This window comes from Artemia franciscana, unplaced genomic scaffold (assembly GCF_032884065.1).
Source record: "Artemia franciscana unplaced genomic scaffold, ASM3288406v1 PGA_scaffold_32, whole genome shotgun sequence".
Taxonomy (NCBI): domain Eukaryota; kingdom Metazoa; phylum Arthropoda; class Branchiopoda; order Anostraca; family Artemiidae; genus Artemia; species Artemia franciscana.
The window spans coordinates 2628273-2644700 of NW_027062665.1; the positions used below are offsets into that span (position 1 = coordinate 2628273).

Genomic DNA, 16428 nt, shown 5'->3' on the forward strand with positions numbered 1-16428 from the left:
CAAATCTTGTCGTTAAGTGAGAGCAGTTTATTATAAACTGCAAAATAACGGTCTTGAGAGTGAGACTCATCACTCCTATCACTGCCTAAAAGTTTGACCCTGGTAACTCTTAGATTTTATATGGGTTTTCGAAACCTTGAATCAATTAGCTATCTCATAATTTTCGTTTTTGTTACAAAATGGCTCGCCTTGAGTCACAAATGTCTTGAAGCCCGGCTGCTGGAAAAATCTAGTTCATTCAGGCATAATTTTTTTGCTATTTCGAGTAGTATTTCAATTAAAACTCCTCGTTTATTAAGCCTCAATTCTGCCTCTTTATCGTTATTTCGAGGTAATCATACAGAAAAAATTTGACCCCGCCCCCCCCCCAAAAAAAAAAGGAATATATGGAAGGATTTAAGTTCCAAGAACATGAATTTACGATCTTGCTTTTCAAATTTTTTGGGGATCAGGGCCACTTATCTCGTAAAAATATCACCTACCCCCCTCTCTACGAATATGAAAGTTTGTATCAGTCCATTTAACACTCAAAATATTTAAAAGAAGGGTTCAGAGAGAAAAATATGAAGAATTTGTTTAAAAAAATATTCAGGTGAGTGCGGTTCAGAGAAAAAACTACCTTTCTCTATAGTCAAATAGTCTATAGTAAAAAAAAACTACCATACCTCAAGAAATTTTGGATGCATAAAAATAGTCTTGGACTTTACAAGCAGCATGTAGCACCAAAAGCGACTTACAACCCTACAAATAAAAAGACACATCTATAGGGACAGAATGTACCTACCTAGATTCGTTTACTTTCTCAAGCTGTATATTTCTAACAAATCGTTAGTTTCAAACTAGATGGGTATTTTATAATTTTTATTGGTAGCATTAGTACCATGTCTGGAAAGATATTGTTGTGTTTAATAGAAGCCTACAACGAACGGCACCATCTTGTGACAGAGTTTCTTTTGTCGCTTGATGAAACTAGAATTTTCATGCTACTTACCTCTGTACTAAATATTTTAAGACTAAAACGCCCAGTTTGATACGATCATCCAAAAACAACTGATCCTCTAATGGGAATTCTCTAATGAGGTAGCCACACATATTACTTAAATCTTTTACATTGCGTAATCAGTATGACTACAGAAAACATTTTGCGAAGTACGGCAGAATAAGCAGTATTTTGAAAATATAAAAATATACGAAATTATTTGTATACTGAAGAGCTAAAACATAAGATGAATTTTAAATTTTTGACAAAAATGTGCGTGTATAACGCAGCATATTAAAACATTGTTACTTCTTCCATTATTTTACTTTGATAAATTTAGGCCAAGAGTTCTCATTAAGGTACTTTTCGATTATTGAAAACACACTCAAAAAGTGAAGTTAAGTTAATCCTAATGAAAAATAATAAAACATGATGATAAAATAACACTTTAGAAACAAAATTATAGAGACCTAACCTAATCCTAAGTCTAGTAAATTGTGTCATCTATCACTTTTTTTGGTAGCTATGAAACCGGTTTTGTAAGATGTAACCTAAGCGTAATTTTAGAATGTATTTCTAATAGCTGACAAATACCCACATTAATAACTTCCTTTTTTGAAGAGAATTAAGGCCCGTCATCAGCCAAAACATGGTAATCTTCTCCAGGAGCTTGAAGATGTTGGATGCTTTGTCATGTCAGATTTGATGATCCAGGCAAACTACATTGATATCTTGACGGGGACAGGTAATTTAAGCAATTATTTGCAAACATATTTTATTATCGACAGAGAAAAAAAAATTGTAAAATGAAGACCTTAGTTTCATAAGCCCTTATCTTTTGTAAGACAAAAAAAATTGGACACTGACATCAGTTCTGCTTTTATATTAAAAAAAAAATGCAAGAAGATGCTTTGATTTATTCAAATTTCTGTATATAGGAATGACATATTCCTACATGCTTTCAAATTCCCCAATTTCCCTAGGAATGACGCATGGACGGATAATAGATAGCCATATCTATTTAGTAAAAAAATAAACTAACATCATTTTTATACCATCCTAATAAGGGGGGCTAATATCAGAATCGCCTCTCACTCAATTGAACTATCCGTCTTGGCTTTTTCTATAATTAGCAATGAATTGATGCCCAAAAACTATTCCATTTTAATTCGAAAATCAACGGTTAACCATTAAAATCAACCACTAAAATAATTTTCGAGTTGTTCTTTTGGAGCATCCAAAATAAGCTTTTTATTTTATACAATTTAGTAAGAACATATTTTAAAAGCAAGCGTAATTTTGTTCTAAATATGCATAAAAAACTTGAAAATTTATGCTTTTACACCTTATTTTATTGTATGCAGGCATTGAGTAAAGTGTAAAATATTTGCTGTTGCTGCCTTGCCTATTACACACTTTCGAGATAATTTCCAATGTCTGTTCGCCAAGTTGTTCTCAAATGGAAGACCAGAACGGCAATTTGTATTCATTTACGCCACAATTGTATAGCTCTAAATTGTCTTGTTGACCCTTTCAACGAGAATAAGTTTGCTTCTAGCTTTTGGCAATTGGATGATATATGTAGAAATGTGAAATACAACCCTCAAGTGTACTAGTGTTCACTGTGTACACTAAGTGTACACTAAGTGTACTCAAGTGTACAAACTGCAGTGGGTCAACTTTAAGAAAAATATATTGCAACATAGACTGGAAAAATTAACATGTTTAGGTAATTAAGAGTTCGACAGTCATGCATTGCATAGTTTAGTAATTAAATTAATTCAGCACATAGCTTTATCCGTTTTAATCAATCTATTAATTTCAATTAATATTAATATTCTCATCCATAGCACAGTTCCAAACGGGATTTCAGCACTTCAAATAATTTGAAAAGGGGAGATCTTTCATTAGAAATCCACCAATCCCTGTGTTTTCCATTGATAGCTTCCAAAATTAAAGGTGTTTCAAGTAATTTAAAAGGCGCTGTTTCAAATTTCTTTGGGAAAAAAATTTTGGCTTACGCCTAAATTAAAGGTGTTTCAAGTAATTTCAAAGGCGCTGTTTCAAATTTCTTTGGAAAAAAATTTAGGCTTACGCTCTCAAACAAACTGAGCTATTTTGGTTTGTTCAGTCCGTAGTTTTTACCTTACTTAGTTAAAATACCCAGGACAATGAAAATGAAATCTAATTACCTTATTTTGTCAAAGGAAGCCTACAGAGTCATATATATCTTACAAAATTAGAAAAAAATTCAATTTGTATAGAAAAAGACCTTAATATGTTTACGCAGTTTTATATAGAAACAGTTCCTTACTGAAAAAAAATGTATGTGAAAAACAGAAGCGCCATTTGGGGGGGCCAGGGGTGGGAAGATGCCCACCCCAGATTTTCCAGGGGGCCCAAGCTTCTACCACAAAGGGCCCTTTGCCAGCCATAATAATCCATTATATCCATTATAATCCATTCTGTCCAATTGATTTGAAATTACTGCACGCCTATTAACCAAAGAGCGTAATTACTTGGCGACCCTTGGGGTAATTACGCTATTTGCTATTAATCATTGTAAACTTTGAAAGTAGGTAAGATACATAATAAAATTCTCGAGTTCTGTCAAATGCCCATTTCCTAGATGTTTACGCGACACGAAGTGAGTCGGGGGGGGGGGGGGGGCAAGATGGAGTTCGTGTCTACCTCAAGATTTAGTCCAAATGGCGCCTCTGGTGAAAAAGCGGCAAAAATCAAACTAAGACCCGATAGCACCAAACAACTAGAGAAGGTTTAGCTTTCTGTTGATAGAGTGGTTTTCAACGTGACCTAAACAGACCTATAATGTTGTAATTTATGCTATTTTGACAGTTTAATGTTTCGTTTTTGCTATTAGTTTTTGACAGTTTTGGTATTGTCAAACTGTTCAAATAAGTCCTAAAAACCGTTTGTCAAACTATTCTCGAACGGAAAATATGCAAGGCGTCGCTATTCAAATCCCTAATTTAAAAAAAAAGTGAAAAAATGGCAAACTAAGACCAGATGACACCAAAAAGCCTAGAAGGTTTATATTTCTTTGAATGGTGTGGTTGTCATTGGAAATCAAACAGACTGATAATATTTCAATTTTTACGGACAAAAGTGTGACAGTTCTGACGAATTAGTTTTGTTGTTATATTTACACAGTTCAACTTGGAAACGCTGACAAAAATGTAATCCTATCATAAAAACTTCATAATTCTGAAACAACTAAAATCAAATTTAGCTTTAAATTCCGAGAAATAACTTTGAGCTAAACCCTTAATACGTGTGCTGTCGTATGATAGCTCACCTTTTATCAAAGAAATATTTTAATTATAATATACAACATTATAGCCTTACGCTTGCACCAATATGCTCTATACCTGATTGAATAAAAAGAACAAGTTTTTTGAAATGAAAGTAAGGAGGTACATTAAAACTTAAAACGAACAGAAATACTCCGTATATGAAAGGGGCTTTTCCTCCTCGACACCCCGCTCCTTACACTAAAGTTTTTTATTGTTTTAAAAAGTAGAGATGCGAGAAAGAATCAAACTTTAGCGCAAGGAGCGGGGTGTCGAGGAGGAAAAGCCCCTTTCATATACGGAGTATTTCTGTTCGTTTTAAGTTTTAATGTCGCTCCTTACTTTCATTTCAAAAAACTTGTTTTTTTTATTTAATTTCTGAAAGTATTTGAATTAATGCATGTCTGATTTTGGCTCTCCGTACATAAATTATCAAAATGAAATTTGCATATTAATTCTGTTTTTGGCTAAATGGCTTTTTCTTAGTTTTGATCAGACGATTTTGAGAAACAAGGGGTGGGGAAGGAGGCCTATTTGCCCTCCAATTTTTCGGTTACTTAAAAAGGCAACTAGAATTTTTAATTTTTAATGAACATTTTTATTAGTAAAAAATGTACCTAACTTAAGAATTAACTTACGTAACAAACTTTTATATTCTTATATTTTTGATTATATATATGAGAGGGTTTGTCCCCTCGTTAATACCTCGCTCTTCACACTAAATCTTAAGTTTTGTCCCAATTCTTTAAGAATGACCCCTGAATCAGAAAGGCCGTAGAATAAATAGTTGAAATTACTAAAAATAATTTAGCATAAAGAGCGAGTTATTTATCTCCTCCTAAATACCTCGCTCTTTATGCTAAAGTATTTTTAGAACCCCTCATATGCGTAATAATCTCTGTTCGTTTTAAGTTTTAATGCTTCTCCTTACTTTCAATTGAAAAAAACTTTTTCATGTTTATATTTTCATTGTTTTTTTTTAATAGTATTGCTAGAAAATCCTCCGCCCTTTTTATTGAATTTCTCTTCCCCCATGAAATGTTCCTCTAAGGAAAGATCCTCCCATATAGCCCCCCTCCCCTGAACCCCACACTCAAACCAAAAATATCCCCTGAAAACGTCGGTACACTTCCCAATAACCACTACTGTATGTAAACATTGGTCAAAGTTTGTAACTTGCAGCCCCTCTCCCAGGGATTGTGGGGGGTAAGTCAACCCCAAAGACATAGTTAGTATGGTTTTCGACTATGCGGAACAAAATGGCTATCTCAAAATTTCGATCCGTTAACTTTGGGAAAAAATGAGCGTGGGAGGGGGCCTAGGTGCCCTCCATTTTTTGGTCACTTAAAAAGGTCACTAGAACTTTTCATTTCCGTTAGAATGAGCCCTCTTGCAACACTCTAGGACCACTTGGTCGATACGATGACCCCTGGGGAAAAAAAAACAAAAAAAAAACAAACAAATAACCACGCACCCGTGATTTGTCTTCTGGCAAAAAATACGAAATCCCACATTTTTGTCGACTGGACCTTGAAATTTTTTCTGTAGGGTTCTCTGATACGCTGAATCTGATGGTGTGATTTTCATTAATATTCTTTGACTTTTAGGGGGGTTTTCCTCTATTTTCCAAAATAAGGCAAATTTTCTCAGGCTCGTAACTTTTGATGACAAAGACTAAATTTGATTAAACTTATATATTTAAAATCAGCATAAAAATATGATTCTTTTGATATATCTTTTAGCATCGAAATTCCGTTTTTTAGAGTTTCGTTTACTATTAACCGGGTCGCTCCTTACTACAGTTCGTTACCACGAACTTTTTGATATTGAATATGCGTGTCAAACATGGGGTCTAGAGGAGGGAATAGTAGCCTCGCTCCCTTACATTGACTAATCGACCATTGCATCTGGCATAGTTTTCATACCATCTATACGGATGCTGGTCAACTGATATTATTATCGGAAGGAGGGTGCATAGGGCCCCAAAAGTGCGTTAGACTCATATTTTCAAATTTCCTATTAGATTTGCTTCAGATGAATTGAAATGAATGTTCAGATTAACATAAATTTAACCCCTTAACTCCCTTCATCCTGAAAAACGTGTACATAACTGGGTAAATAATTTTCAAAGCGTGCAGTGTGGGTGCTCAGATGGCGAAAGGTCCCCTCTGATTTTGGAGACAATGGTCTACTTTAAAAATTATACTTACAAAAAAAACATGCTAATTGAGTTCTTTATATACAGGATTGATTTGTAAAACTTAAACTTTGATGTGCGGAGTGGGTTTGAGGGTAGAGGGATATAAAAACACTTTTAAATCCAGCCATTTATGAAATTGTTTTACTGCTAGTGCTGCTGCCAGCTTATTGGAGCCCATAGATTCTTCAGTCAAATACAGCAAAAACACAAGTTATTATCTTGACTATATTTATCCCAAGGGTTACCACTCCTCAAGAGTATTAAGATCAATCAAAGAAAATTGCTAAACACGAAAAGAGAAAACCACGTGTTTTATCACTTGCTTCATACAAAAATAGAAACTTACTTAATTTGGAAAAAAGACATCAATTAGAAAAAGAATTTGCTTATCTTTCTCTTCATCTTTGTCTTTCCTATATGGAAACCATGTATCACATTTAGCCAAATCTTTAGGTGGCTAAAGAATTACCACCTTTGAAGATTGGTACCGAAAGATAAATTTAGTTAACATTTTGACTGCACATAAAAGTGACAACCGTAATAATGATAATAATAATGATAATCTGTATTGCTCAAGAAAAATCTAAAAAATTCCATTCCAAATAATAAATACTGCAAAAAAAATATCCAAATTATAAGAAAATCTATTTCTGTATTCCATTTCTAGCCTGAGAAACAGCTCTAACCTTTCAGCACTAGAAAGATTCTCAGCACTCATTATAATTACTTGCAATCTTTCATAAAATCTACACTGTCCATACACTAAGCTTAACAAATTCCTCTTTTCTTGAAACTCAAACATAATTTAACCCGCGTTGTGATCAGTAGCACAGGGGAAAAACGTGTGGATCATCCTGCTCTTGCTTCCTACCTTTTTTTTTTTCTTTTTATTTTAAGTGGTAAACTCTTTGCCATTATTTCTGTAATATACTTCGACTTCTCCTTTCCTGATTTCATCTTAAAGCATAATTCTTAACCATAAGGTGTTAAAAAATGAATTCTTTAGTAACAGATGCAGACCAATTATTCGATATACCCCAGCCCACGAAATCGTATTGAATTAAGATTTTCTATTTCTTTTTTCTTTGAAGTAACAGGAATTTTTTTTGCTCAATAAAACAATTTACACAACCTCCCCTCTCCCGTAAGAATTATCACAAGTTACATATCATATCTTCCACAGTTTTGCTTTATAGGATTTTAAATTTCAGATATTTACACAATTTTCCCGCCTGAGGATGCAGCATTTGACCAGGCCTTGATTGACAGTCTTATGGCCGATCCTGAACTCCTGACAACTTTCTTGAACTTCCACATGTCGGCTGGCAACATCACTCTCGGTACATTTGTCAACGATGCCACAGTTACTACTCTTCAAGGATCAACCGTTCGCACCAATGTCTATGGATCTGTAAGCTATGCTTTTTTACGTGATTTTAGAAAGTTAAATGATATTGTTTCAGGACGGTAATAAGAAAATGCTTGAAGCTTGACAATATTAGATCCACAGCAGTCATACTACATAATTATATAGAATGCAATCATGCCCGCTATAAACATATTTTTTTATTTAATTTGATTTTATTTAATTTAATTATTCTCATATTTCAAGAGTGCGTAAATATTATTGACGAAAATTTATCATTTAAGTACCATAAAAAAGCTATAAGTAAAATAGTATTGTGGAATTTAGGGAATCCGTAAAAAAAAATATTTCCTTCATATGTTTTAAGGTTAGTGTATTTTTCTCTGATACATCTGTATATTTTTCGTCTGTAGGGCTTGGTATTTTCCCTCAATAGTTCGCCCAATACGTGTACTACAGAATAATGCCATAAGATCATTTTGTGGAATCAAACAGATCGTGATAACGAACTGTTTTAGTTTTACTGCTGATGACGAACACTGTATATGTGTTTGAAATATCCAGTTAAATAATTTTATATCTATTCACTGTCAATAAAAAGGTATCATCCCTATTTTGAACTGTTTTACTTTGGTAACGAACTGTAGTAAGGAGCGACCCGGCTCAATAGTAAACGTATTTTACTGTTTTTTACTGTTTTAAAAAGCAGAGTTGAAAGAGTCAAACTTTAGCGTAAAGAGCGGGGCGTTGATGAGGAAGCAGCCCCTTTCATATACGAAGTAATTTCTGTTCGTTTTGTTTTAATGTCGCTCCTTACTTTCAGTTAAAAAAACTTGTTTTTTTAATTTAATAATGAGCCGGGAGTCGGTCATTGCCAATGAACAGTATAATTAATATAATGGCTGCAGCTGGATTGTTGGATTTTTATACATTGATTTTTATGTGCCCGTATTGTAATGGGCACCCCCAAACTGTTTTAGAGGAATATTTCAGAAAAGGTCCAACGTTCATAGTCACAGAACTCCGACAAGTGGAGATAATGAGGCTCCTCGCCTAGTTTCTAGTAGGACTGTTTTTTCAGTTATTTATAGGAAGCTAAGCTATGGAATATGCCAAGGAATTACCCATTACTCAATTTAAATCTGAGCTACGTGTGGGGTTGCTTGGTAAGTATACCTTTGAAACAGAGTTAGTTTGATGGAATTAAAGCGACAGTAATTGTCTATGGTTTTGTGTTTATTTTTTGCTTCTGTATAATGATGTTTTATTGTGTGTGAATTATTTATGTAAATTTTTTTACATGGTTTTACCCTTCTGCTTATGATTGAATATACTAGCTGTCGTTTTATATTTTTTTATTTTATTTTTTCTTCTTTTTTTCTTTTTTGTTAATAGTACACCCTCACAAGCGATAGTTTTGGTGTGCTACCTTTTGATTTTGCCGCTGTCTTTTCGGATAATAAATTGCTATTACTACTACTACTAATAAAATGGTGACCCACTCCCCTGGCTTTAAAATATGAAAAATTACATGCTAATACGAACTCTTCGGTCATGGAATTGGCTAAATAGAATCTCTTAGTCTGTAATATACCTGGATCCCCTCCTTCCTACGCGAGTCAAAAGCTTGAGAATGGTTCTGGAATGGACAATACCTAATAATAATCTCATAAGTACGCGTCATTCCTGAACATCAAATTTTTAGTTTTAACTGTTAGGCATAAATTTTAACAATCGTTTTCACTGATTTTCCATCTTTTTGTTACTTCATTAATGATTAATGGCTATTATAGCGGCTATTAATGACTGTAAATTAAATAATATATTTTTATTCGGGGTATTCAATATTCGGTGCGATTTCAATAACTGCAGAAGTGATAAAAATGGTTATACTTGAAGATTTTTTACTTCCTTTTTTAGAGAATTGCACATCTAAGTTCAGCCTTGAAAAAAAAGAAAAAACTGTTCTGGATGAAATTAAAAAGCAAAATTAAAGCATAAAACTGTTATAAGCTGTCATTTCTTAGCATATGCAACATACTCTTATATTTGTATAAGCAACGCAAACAAACATGCTGCCAATAATCTTATGCATTTTCGGCCTAAGAATGAAGATCCTCAAGAGCCATGTCTGGTGCCAAGGGCGAATCTCCAGTATTTTTATTGAGAGGCAAGAGGGCTCCATATCTGAATAGTCAAGGGGCGTAAGCTATATAATAATTTTTCTTTCCACATTATTTGGGGACAACTGCCCTCCTTGCTCTCTCCCTCAAATGACGCCCCTGGTCGGTGCATAGCAAGTCGAAACATTGCTTCTGTTGCTTTATCATGCAACTTTAGATTCATACAAAGCCAGCGATTGAAGATCGCTCTAAAAAGAATAGATATATTTAATACTTTTTCCAGCCCAGACACGGCACACAAGGTTAACATGTTTAATGTCATGCATAACCTAAATCTAAATAAACTAGTATAAAATCACTTGCAGTATCTTAGCTCCTTTTTTGATAGCAGTAACAAAATGATTTTCTCAACACTACCTTCGCTTAAGAAGACAGTAGGTCTTAGTTCCACGTGGCACGGCCTGATAAGGTTTTTATCTTCACCTTATTTGGCACCACCTCATGGCACCGCCTCGCTAGATGAAACCGTCTTATTACCATCTATATCAAATGGAACTTATATACATTGCAGTAATACCTTAACGTTTTTTTTTTAACGTGGGACTAACTAGTTCTTAAAACCCCTCCCTCCAATCTCGAAAAAAGCTCCGAAAAGCGGCAATTTCCAATTATTATTTAAACGTAACCCTACTTATATTGATTTAAAAAAGTCTGTGGAAGTTAACATTAGCTTATATGAGCCATTATTCTTCTCCCTTTTAACAATTTACTACCATTCCTTTACAATTCAAGAATTTTTATGAACATTCTAAATGTTGGCCCAGGGAGGGGAGAGAGGCAACTAAAGATATGTTAGCATAGTGTCTTTCTTCCTTTAGAAGACAAGGGGCTGTAAACCCCTGTCAAGGGTGTCGAATGAGGGCAGTTTCAATATGGTGCTTTTTTTAGTTTGGTTTTCATATTTAAGGGGTGTTGGCCTCTTATTCAAAAATTTCCCCAATTTTTTTTTTTAAATTAATTTTCGCTGATTATGTGGTTTAATCTGGCGCAAGGCTGTGTTTTCTAAGTTTGTGTTAGTTGGTAATTTTTTCCCCCCTAGACAGTTCCTTTGAAAGCATATTTTCAACTTTCATTTACTGTGGGCTAAGGTTTGCTTTTCACCAGGTTTCAGCTAATGCAGAAACCTATAAAATAAAACGAAAATTGTAAATAAGCCCAAATGTAGTTCCCCTTGCTAGACTCGACTGAAAACACAATTCTAGCTTTCTTATGATACAAAATATAGCTGTGAATGCTGGAAACTGAACCAACAGCAAGAAAAGAGGATTCTCGCTTTCGAGAACAACTGTCTTAGCAGGATGCTCAACCTTAACTGGAGGGACCGCATAACATGCCAGACAATTCGCTCTATCATGCATCAGTCTCTTGTAACAGATGTCACACGCCAACAATGATGGCGCTACTTGGGACACGTTAAATCCGTATGGTGGAAGATACTTTCCCCAGAAAAATACTCGAGTGCAACCAGAGGTAGCCCGAAGACGAGGAAAGCCAAAATATACACTTTGTCGTACATACCAGTGGGACTTGAAGTTTATCAATTCGAAAATTCAACCCCAATAGGAAGACGTCTGGGCAGCGGCACGAAGGATGATTGGTGGATCTTTCTGGGTGTCCCCAGTGGCACAGGATGGACTGAGGTCTTAGGGTAGGGTGTGTGATACCAAATATTGATTCCTTGTCTTTACAGAGCCCTGGGGACCAAGTATACTAATCGGATTACCGACTCTATGCTAAATTTTCTGAGTTTCGGAATCTTAATCTCACTACCAAGCGCGTACGTTGAGGCAAGAAGTTGCATACACCATGATTGAACCTCTAATCCATACCTTCTTAACGAGAATCATGACTAGTTGGTCATGACTCTCGTTAAGTTCAACTTATCTCTCGTTAATGACTCTCGAAAGTCATGACTCTCATCAGTTATGATCAGTTGGTTATGACTAACGGTTACCAATATTGATTAAAAACTACTTTTTACTGCAGTTACTAATGCCACTGATTTATTTCAGACTTATACCATTGATGGAGCGGCAATCACATTGCCTGATGAATGGGCAGACAATGGAATGGTTCAAGTGATTAACAGAGTAAACTTTCCAATCCCAGCTGGTAACATCCCCGAGGTTCTTGCAGCTGATGCTGAGGGTAGATTCACAACTCTTTTAACTGCTGTTGAAGTTGCAGGCCTAGGAGAGACATTAGCTGGTAAGTATCGTCTTTCTTTTTTTTAGGGAAGCTAAATTGTTTTTCTTGTAAACATCAGCTCGAGACGTAACTAACCGAAAAGTAATCAAAACTTCTTCGTCTATCAAAAAACAATAAATTGTTGCTGTTGTTTTATCAAAATATAGGATAATTTAAACTCTCCTGCAAATCCTTCTTTGTTGAGAAAAGAATCAAGGTTTATTTCACTTGCTCACGAAATATTGGGAGAACTACAGACTTATTTCTGGTCAATTTTCTTGAACTACTATTGCCAGGTTTAGCGAACATCCATTACTTATATTTTGAATTACCTTACTTAGCTTTCGTATAAAGCACCGCCTCGATCATGGTCGTGTCCCATAGTGAAATGCACTACTATGTTAAGGGAATGGATTCTGAAGAGACATAACTAGGACACTAGGCCTGGCCTTACTCTAAGATCAAATGAATGTTCTATTAATGCAGATATACTAAATGTGACAATTTAGGAGGCACCTTCCTTCAAAGTACGCACCGGTTGCATCAAGCCCACACTACTATACAGAACAGTTTTAATACCATCTTTGACTGATGTCGAAGAATCTTTTACAGCAAAAGTCATGCTAGATTAATTTCAGTCCTCTTCCTCCTCCCCCTCAGACAAGGTAGGTCAAAATTCGGTAACTAGCATTAAAGATTTTAAACTACTCTGGCTTCCCACATATTTGTGTAAAGCTGTTTCTAGAAGATGTCGTGATAACAAAATTTGAGGTACCTTATCCACACAAACATTACAGACCTCAAGAGCCCAAAAGTGGGAATGATATCTTACCTTAACCTCTTCTGTCCCCACAGAAACCAGATCATTGTTTCTCTGAAATGGTAGTTATCTTCAATAAATTTCTTGAAAAATTATATTTTCCTTAAAAAATGATTATTTAAAAATAATGATACATACATCCGAATTTTGATCCCTCCCTTTCCCTTAATGAATGAATATTGAACGCCAAAATTTTTATTTTTGTTAGTGTATGCTCTTTTCGAAAGGATCTTTTTTCTTACCAATCAGAAATCGGAGTACCAAAAACCATGTAATACTAACCATACGGACAAAAAGTAAAATACCATTTTTCAACTGTCAAACATATTCGGCCCTTCGAGTCATTTTATACATCTGATAGCAATAGATAGCTGTCATTGCAATCAGAGATACATTATAGCATCAAATAAACAATTTTATCTCACTATTCCATCATCTTATTTCAAGATGTTCTTTTAAGGTCATCTATTTGTTTCATATTGCTTCAGCATATCTTAGAGGAAATCTTTATGTTTCAGGTGGTCCTTTTACCCTTTTTGCTCCAACTAATGCCGCTTTCGATGCCCTCCCTGAAGGTGTTCTTGATGGTCTGCTTGCTGATCCAGAAGCCCTTGGCCAGGTCCTTCTTGGTCATGTTGCTCCTTCAACTGTCTTTGCCGCTGGTGTAGCAAGTGGTACGCTGCAAAGTGCGGCTGGTGATAATTTAGTCATTGTTGCAAATCCAGGTTAGTTTTTTTTTCCTTTGCTGGGTTCTTCACTAAAATTGGGCTATTTTCCAAAACAAGAAAATATAAGCTTATGAATTTATTTTTATGAAGAATGAAGATTCTAGTATGGAAATGTGGGAGTTAAATTTAGGAGTATGAAATTTTGAGACACTCGAGTCCATTTTTTTCTTTTTCTATTATTATTCTATTTCTATTATTATTACTATTATTTTCTATATAATTATTCTATTATTCTTGTTATCATTTAGGATTTCAGTCTGCTTTGTCGGCTCTATCCCAATCTTCTAGTCGAAGCTTGGGAGTTGGAGTGACGAGTAAGGAATAATGGAGTAAGAGGCTTTCAAAGGATCGAGGGGAAGGGGGGAGAAAAAAGAAGTAAAGAAAATAATTTTTACTATTGAAAAAACCTGTGTTTATATCAAACATGGAAAAACTCATTATCTTTCCTGGTATCTTTTGATATATATCTAATAGGAAATTTTAAATATGCTACCGTTTATTGATTTCAAATTTGGTCGGATAATAAGAAAATACAGCTATTTTAGTTCTGAAACATCATCAAAATGTAATTACAACAAGATTGAGGTTTCAAAAGAGAGCCAGATAAATCACGTGACAGTGAAATATGAATTTTTCGAAGGAGTAAGCAAGGAAGAGCAGTAATATTAACAATTCTCTTATACTGGGATACAAAAAGGATTAAAAACGGAAATATGGACAATTCGTCACCCCTGCTTCATTCGCAGATACAGTTGTATTTCTGTCTGAATCATAGGATCATGATTGAATCAATGGGTACAAAAATGGCCGGAAAAGAAAATGGAGAATGATTGGAAGTTTCCAAGAGAGTAGGAATTTGTGGTAGTAAACAGGTGAAGTTCCGAATAAAACGTCAGGATAAAGGAAGTAGATTGGTGTTACGATTAATTTTAATTGATAGCACTAGTATATGTTTTTGACGCTAAGGAATGCCAGAAAGCTAAACAGTTTTTTTTCATTACAGATGGTGTTACTGTCGATGGTGCCAACGTTATTCAAACCGATCTCGTTGCCTTCAATGGTGTCGTCCATGTTATTGATGCTGTCATATAAGTTGTTTAATGAGTTTTTTCCTATTTTCGATCTATTGAATAAATACAAAGCAAATTATTTATCTTCCATTATTTAGGCCAAGACCGTTCCTTTACTTTCTTCAACTATTCAATTTAGCAATATACCAATACCATTCTGCAGGATAATTCCTTGAAAAAAAAAATGCTTTGATAACTTCAATTTGTCTCCCAATGGAAAGGAGAAAACAGAAAGGATTTTTTCTTGCCCAATGTCAAAAGGAAAAGAAAAAGATCAAAAAAAAAACTGGAAGAACGTCATACCTCATGAGGGCACGCAAACTGAAACATGGGGAATTTTTTTGGCAAATCGAAATCGGTTTAGTCTTAAGCAAAGACAAAAGGTTTTACAAGGCCAAATGTTCTTAACAACGATAAATCTTTTTTACAAAAGTGTCCATAGTAATAGCTAAAAGTAGAGGATTGAGGAGATCATAGAGTAAAGAATATCAGTAGTAACCAAAATTATAGAAAACAGAAGTTTTATAACAAAAATATAGCTTGAAGATAGAATTAAAATTAAATTTAAAAAAATTAAATTGGAGGTGAAAAATAGCGGTGGCAGGAGTGGTTTTGGTGGGAAGTCTAAAATAATTGCTGGAACTTATACTTACTGTGCTTTTCCTATGGGAGTCTATATTACAATTTTTCCTCAAATTATTTACTCATAGACTCAAAATACTTAATTTCTTACCATAAAAGATGTAGTGGCGCAACTAGAATACTGGGGAACGTCATGGGCTGCCCTTTTTGGGGACGGCATAAGGAGGAGACAAAAAGTGAACAAAACAGTGGAGGATCACTTCTAAAGTATATTATGGCCACGAAAGATCAAGGGCCGATTTGTAAAGACATTGAAACAACAGTTAGAAACGTTGTATTAGAGCAAGGTCTGAATTCCGAAGTGAAAATTGTTGGTAACAAAGTTGAATCCGCTATTGTAGATTATAGCCTAATGTTTTCATTCAATAGTTTTGTACGAGCATGTGTGTATAATATTAATTGGTGATTAGAACTCCTGAACTGTGAGTTTAGTTGGAATCAAACATCAAGCGTGAAATACGGCTTTGTTGCCGTTTGTTTGGAATATTTGTTGTATCACTAAAGAATGTTCTTTAAATGATCCCTGAATGCAATGAAGAAGGTAAAATGTGTTCAGAAAAATCATTTGAACTCTCCGGTCCCCGAGTTACGCTTCTTTGGAGCTAAAATCAGGGATCCAGTATAGCCAGCTAATTTCGTACCTAAAAAAAAAGTAAAGATATTAAAAGTAAGTCTAGTGATTGTTAATTGTGGCGCTCAGGAAACCAATAGAGTAACTTAGACAATATAATAGTGTCTTCTTGCCATCTATTTTTATTTTATCTTCCATGAGGTATCCCAAATAGGAAGCTACGACCCGACTTTAGATTCCTTAGGCTCTAAGGCTACGAAACTGCTACTCTGATTTTACACCTCAATGAGCACCATACTGGTAAAGATGGTCTTATTCCCGTGAAGCGGGTTTATTTAGTTTGCGGCGGGGGTCAGCGGTGTGACTCTGTA

At 34.8% G+C, this 16428-nt stretch overlaps 1 protein-coding gene across 1 annotated transcript in view; it reads left to right on the forward strand.

Annotated features, from left to right (window-relative positions):
• Positions 1 to 14923, forward strand: part of LOC136041687 (uncharacterized) — a 135611-nt gene extending 120688 nt beyond the window's left edge. Inside the window, exons 16-20 of the mRNA XM_065726412.1 lie at positions 1601 to 1724; positions 7702 to 7901; positions 12052 to 12247; positions 13565 to 13771; positions 14778 to 14923. Coding sequence (XP_065582484.1) covers positions 1601 to 1724; positions 7702 to 7901; positions 12052 to 12247; positions 13565 to 13771; positions 14778 to 14866 — 816 coding nt within the window. The 3' untranslated portion in view covers positions 14867 to 14923. The remainder of the gene's footprint in view (positions 1 to 1600; positions 1725 to 7701; positions 7902 to 12051; positions 12248 to 13564; positions 13772 to 14777) is intronic.
• Positions 14924 to 16428: the final 1505 nt, after the last annotated feature.